The sequence below is a fragment of the Carcharodon carcharias genome, chromosome 18, assembly GCF_017639515.1.
Source record: "Carcharodon carcharias isolate sCarCar2 chromosome 18, sCarCar2.pri, whole genome shotgun sequence".
NCBI lineage: Eukaryota > Metazoa > Chordata > Chondrichthyes > Lamniformes > Lamnidae > Carcharodon > Carcharodon carcharias.
Genome location: NC_054484.1, coordinates 51,374,822 through 51,381,426, shown reverse-complemented (window position 1 = coordinate 51,381,426; position 6,605 = coordinate 51,374,822). Strand labels below are relative to the sequence as shown.

General features: G+C 41.1%; 1 protein-coding gene across 1 annotated transcript in view; it reads right to left on the bottom strand.

Moving 5' to 3' along the window:
• Positions 1–372: 372 nt before the first annotated feature.
• LOC121290452 (cilia- and flagella-associated protein 47-like) overlaps positions 373–6,605 on the bottom strand; it is a 661,534-nt gene continuing 655,301 nt past the window's right edge. The window contains 1 exon segment of the mRNA XM_041210889.1: positions 373–597. Coding sequence (XP_041066823.1) covers positions 373–597 — 225 coding nt within the window.

Sequence of the window (6,605 nt, the reverse complement as noted above, 5' to 3'; positions counted from 1 at the left end):
CAATTTCAAGAAAGGTTGCCAGATTTGTTGGTTTTGCTAATAAGCTAGCGTATACATTTTCAGAAAATCACAGAGATTGGGCAGAATATTTGGTTACTTGAATATATTTTATATAAGAAAAAAAGTGGATACAGAGAGAATTTTTTTAAAGCAAAATAGCTTGAATTGATGACAGTTACATTGAAAAGATTTATTGGAAAAATACAATGTATTAGATGTAATAAAGCAGCACACACAAGATCACAGTATTGATAAAAATATATCAATTTCTTCATACAAATCAGTTATGAATGAGAACGTTTTATTTGCACAGACGAAACAATCTACATTCTTCAGAAAATGATGCACAATGAAATGTAACTCATTTCATATTTACTTTGTTCTACTTGTTTTATTTATAGTGACTAGGGGAGCGCCTTTTAGAGGAGAGGACACTGCAGTTGTTATCACTTTGAGATTTTCTTGGATGAAGTTACGTTGTCGTACCGAAACAGGGTGCTTGAAGTCAGTGTAGATGATTTTTCCATGCTGAATGTTAGGAGGAGTATATTGGGGATCCAAACCATTGATCTCATACATCCATTGCATATCCATTGTCTATAAATACAAGTGACAAGAGGTCATGCAAAATTATTATTATACTAGTTTCAGTACGATCCTATACATACAAAATGCTGAAATTTTAATTCTAATGACCCCACTCCACCGCAATTAGGGCAGGTCTCCTCTTTGCCCACTGAGTCCAACACTGGCCCCACTAGAATTCCTGTGTCAGCTCATTAAAACATTTCCCGGTGGGATGAGGATGCACATCCTATCAATGATATTAAGTTTGAGCGCAACATATTTCCATAGCAGGTTTCAGAGCAACACACTCCAGGATAAAGCAAACTGAAAGGAAGCTTATTTCATTGGTATGAGGAGAGTGCTGGCTATGCTTGATCAGGTAAAAGTACTAAAAGTTATGGTGATAAATAAACAGTGGGAAATGTTAAAACAAACAATTAAAAATATTCAACAAATATACATCAGTAAAATACTGCAGATGCTGGAAATCTGAAATAAAAACAGAAAATACTGGAAATACTCATTCTTCTGATGAAGAGTCACAGACCTGAAACATTAACTCTGTTTTCCTCTCCACAGATTCTGCCTGACCTGCTTAGCATTTCCAATAAATTTGGATTCCATTAAAAGACAAAGCAAACTCAGTAAGAAAGATCCGTCCATGGCTTATTAAGGTAATTAAGGATAGTAATAGATTAAAAGAGGTGTATTGTGTTGCAAAAGAAAGTAGTAAACCTGAGAATTGGAAATTTTTTTTAGAACCAACAAAGGGAAACCAACAAGTAGATGAAAAGGTAAAAAACAGAATATAATAATAAGCTAGCCAAGAATATAAAAATAGATTGTAAGAGATTTTATAGAAATATAAGGAGAAGGATAGCCAAAGTAAACATTGGTCCTTTCGAGGAATAGACAGGAGAAATCATCTTGCCGAATGAAGAAATGGGAAAATATTTTGTGTCTGTCTTCACAGCAGAAGACACAAATTACATATCAGAAATAGAGAGTAACCTAGGGGCTGATAAGTGAGGATCTTCAGTTAATTAACGTCAGCACAGAAAAGGTATTGGAGAAACTCAAGGGGCTAAAATCCAATAAATCCCCAGGATACTGATGGCCTACATCCTAGGGTTCTAATATAGGTATTTGCAGAGTTAGTAAATGTGCTGGTTATGATTTTTCAAAATTCCCTAGAGCATTTAAGGACAGAAACCAGGAGAAGTTTCTTTAAAGAGTTGTGAATCTTCAGAATTCTCTATCCCAGAGGGTTGTGAATGTTCCATTGTTGAATATATTTAAGGTTGGGATAGACAGATTTTTGGTCTCTCAGGGAATCAAGGTATATGGGGATTTGGGCGGGAAAGTGGAGTTGAGGCCAAAGGTCACTGAGTGGTGGGGCCAGCTTGACAGGCCATATGGTCTATGCCTGCTCATATATCTTATGTTTTTTTGGATACTTATACTAGTGAAGATTAGAACTGATTTCTGATACTTGTTATTTCAACAAATTCTGGAAGATAGAAAAGGGCTGAAAGGGTATGGACAAAATAAATATCAGTGCTACCTACATTTGGCATATCAATAGAAATTCTGCCAATTCTGTAATGCAACCTATGATTTGCAGTCATCAAATGAGATGAAATCACGCTGAGTTTTACAGATAGTCTAGATGAGTAGATGAGGGGTTGACACAATGCACAAGAAATCCAGAGAATACATTACTGGAGTTGGAAAATAATATTACTGAGTAGAAGCTAGGAAGATATTAACTTCTGGCTGTTAAGTATTCAGAGCACAATCTCAGGGAACTTGCAGTATTAAGGAGTGTTTTTCATCAGTGCCTAAATCAGTTAGGGATGATAGGCCTTTATTTGTGCACTCAGACAAAGTAATCGACATTCTTCACAAATTTTAACTGACTTACAAAATAAGAGCACAATGAAATGGAACATGCTAGGGAGAGTGGCTGCTGCAGCAACTTCTGCAAAAGTACTACATATCACAGAGTCCTACAGGCAAGTCACTACCTCCAGCTAGCCAGTATCGAGTACTTGGTAGCATAATTGAAAATATGGGTATTAAGGCTGATGTTTCACGTCCAAAAAGGCATCCGCGCTGTGAGTGCGTATTCTGGTGCAACTGTGCCAGATTCTTTTTGTGTAGGTCAGTAGTGCCAAGGAGCTTGTGTCAGAACCATGCAGACTAACATTTGTCAGTGTGTAACACTGATTTGACTGCAGTGGTGCTATTTTCAACATGAATGCTTCAGCTAACACCCTCTTTTAACCTCGCACGGTTGCACATGCATTCAGCAACAGGAAGGACACTACACCACCACTATTTAAAGGGATCAACCACTTGTTGGTTAGTTACTGATTGATTTCTATTGGTAGCTGCTCAGTTCCTAAAGTGTTTGATGATGTGTACTGCTATTTAAAGTTGGCTAAGGTGAAAGGGGATGGTACAGCACAAGGGAGAGAATTCTCCCCCCCGTCAGGGGGGTTGTGCAGGCGTGGGCGCAGACCCGATCGACACTACCAATCAGGTCCGTGCCCCCATTTTATGTTGGCGGGACAATTAAGGCCCGCCTAGCATGACATGCACCCATAAGCGCTGTGCACTCCCTGTGTGGGCAGGTGGGGGGGCATCCCTGAGTCATGAATGCACTCTTTCACGCATGCGTGCAAAAGAGCGCAGAAATCTCTCTGAGGCACAGAGGTGCCTCAGGGAGATAGGTTTTACGTTTTAGAAATTTTAATAAATAAAAGAAATTTAAGACATGCCCCCTCATGTGACATTGTCATATTAGCGGAGACATGTCAATAACTTTAATGAAAAAATTTATTTAATTTATAAACCCTTCATGAAACCTCATCCCACCCGCGGAGCTTTCTCAACAGCTTTAATTAGTTAATTAATGGTTTTAACAGGCCTTTGACAGTTTGGCGGGTGCGCATCCAACTTGGCTGTGTGCCTGCTGAAGTGAAAATCTAAATGATGCGTGGTGATGTCAAGACGCATGCCCGAGCTGAAAATTCTCCCCATAGGGAAGACCTTGGTGTTATTTCAAGGTTCCGCTCAGAGCATTTGTTTCCAATCATGGCTGCTTTAGTTTCCAACCCCTGTGGCTGCAGCATGACTGGGAGAGTGAACAAAGGAAACACAGGGAGAGGAGGAGAATGGGGAGAAGGTCCTTCAGCAGAAAGCCATATCCACCCATGGTGTTCAGGGGACAATTCTCCTATCTCAACTTCAGTGAGGAACAGTGCGACAGAGAGCTCTATTTTACCAAGAATGTGCTCATTAAAATATGACATCTGTTGCCGGGAGGCCAGCACCCTTAAGAGCAAGGTGAGGGCAGCACCTGTGAGTGGCTGAGAGGGTGACCATGGCCATGAATTTCTTTGTGGCAGGCTCCAGCCAGGTTGGAGCAGGGGCATCTCCAACATCTTCCAGTTGCTGTCCACTGTTGCAAAAGAAAGGTGACGGTTGCAAAGGATAGGAAATACATTGCCTTTTCTTTTTCCAGAGAAACGCAGGAAGGGTGTGCACATGGTGTTGCCAGGATAATGGGCTTCCCCATACTGCAGATTGCCATCGACCTCACACACATTACTTTGCAGATCGTGCATCTAAATTCAGAGATGGACCACAACAGCAATGTGCATCTGGTTCATCACGAAGATTAGTGTCCTGGCAGCTGTCATGATGCCTTCATTCTGGCCAGTCAGCTACAACATCAACATTTGAGCCACCACAAGAGAACAGGTGGTGGCTTTTAGGTGACCAAGGCTATCTGTTGATGATCTGCTCCTGATTCTGGCACACAACCCATACCCACGTGGGCAACATGAATAGGTTGAGAATCATGCTATCACATAGAATGGGATTGAGCAGATTATTGGGGTACTTGTGTTTCCACTATCTGAACCCCTCTGGAAGAACTTTGCAGCACTCTAGTGAAACTAATTTGCCATGGTCAGCTGCATCCTGCATAACCTTACCATCATAAGGACACAGCCTATATCAGCAGATAAACAGTGAATAGCTGAAGAGGAGAAGAACGAAGAGGGAAAGGAACTGAAGGAGCAGGAAGAGGAAGAGAGGTGACAAACAACATATCCCCTTTCTGACTGTCTATGATCAGGTCATCTGACTGTGGTAGCAGTAAACACAACCCGAATTCCCTGTTCAATAACAGTCCCATGCCTTACCAACCACCAGCTATGTACCATCACAACATCCTCTTGGCCTAAAGCTGAAATAAAAGCCACCAAAAAACAAATACTCCAAATCAACTTAATCAAACAAATCATCCACAATGCCATATAAAAAGTCAACTAATCACCCTTGTGCGTTTCCTTAGTGCCTATCTTGCATGTGCTTACCCCTGTTCTAGTGCTACTATGCAGTGCTACACCAGTGACCACAGCCTGGCTGGCAAAGGCTGCTGACTATCAATGGGGGAAACTGTAAATGGCCTTGCAGATTGAACTTGAGGAACTCCAGCCTTAGAAAAGTCGATTTTGGATTGTGCCACCTTGACATGGGCAACAGCAGTCTGGGTTCCTGGCTGACAGGCAACAAACAAGGGCACTGGTGGAGTGACAGTGGTGGGAGAACAAATGCTGCCATCCTGAGAGAGCATAGCAGGTGCATGCTCCATGGAGCCACTGCCACTCCCTGGGGTAACACCTCAGCAATTCTAGTAATCTGTTGGAGCACAGATTGCTATGCAGCTGTGAGAACTGCAAGCCCCTTCAAGCACTGTCATGATGGCAGCAAGCTGAGCTTGCATGACTTCAGTCTAAACTGCCACGGGTGCACCTAGATATTGCCTGGCTTCTGCTAGTGCTACAAAAGAAGCTGACACATTGGTCAACAGACACCACATCATGTTTGAATCACTCTGTTCTCATGAATTTGGCCACCAGTTCCATGCTGGAGGGAGACAGGAAACTACGGGCCAGTTAGCCTGACTGGGAAAGTTCTAGAACCTATTATTTATGAAGTCTTAACATTGTAATTACAAAATCATAGTATGATCAGACAAATCAACATGGTTTTACAAAAGAAAAATTGTGTTGACAAATTTATTAGAGTTCTTTGAGGATGTAAGTAGTACAGTAGATAAAGGGGAACCTGTAGATTTAGTATAGTTGGACTTCCAAAAGGCGTTTGATAAGATGACACACAAAAAGTTAATAAATTGGATGGAGTTGGGGGTAATATAATAGCATAGAGATAAGATTGGTTAATGGACAGGAAGCAAAGAGTAGGGATAAATGGGGCATTTCAAAGCTGGCAACTGTAAGTAGTGGAGTGCTGCAAGGATCAGTGCTGGGGCCTCAAATATTTACCATTCATATTAATGACATAGACAAAGAGACAGAGAGTAATGTAAATAAGTTTGCTGATGATACAACACTGGGTGAGAATGGAAACAGTGAGGAGGACTCTTTGTAAAGAGATATAGACAAATTAAGTGAATGGACAACATGGTGGCAGGTAAAGTAATTTTCATCACTATCAAAGCAATAAAATTTTAATCCATTCTGCTCTGCCCAAATCAAATTTTTCACATACTCAACACATTTCCATTTTATAGGAATAACGTTGAATATCTTTATGATGTCCCTTAATACTTCACTCCTAACAAATTTCCTTTTAAAGTGAAATTTCTGTTATTATGTTATCCATATATCAGTCCCCAATGAAGAGCTTTCTTTATTGACAGTTACTTTCTGGTTAGTAGCATCACCCCATGAGCAAAGACCCATTCTTGATCACTCCAATTCACAATACAGCAGTCAAGATGTCATATACCTCAAATGAGATGCATGGTCAACTGATACAATCTAGGTGATGTCGGTTGAAGGACAAATGTTGCCCAACACTTCTTATTCTTTAAAGGACGTCATGGGATCTCTCAGATCTACCACAACAGAGGAAGGACAGCAGTAATATTTCAACAGACTGGACCAACTGGATGCTGGGATGATGTTTCCTCTGGCTGGGGCGGGGTGGGGGTGGGGGGG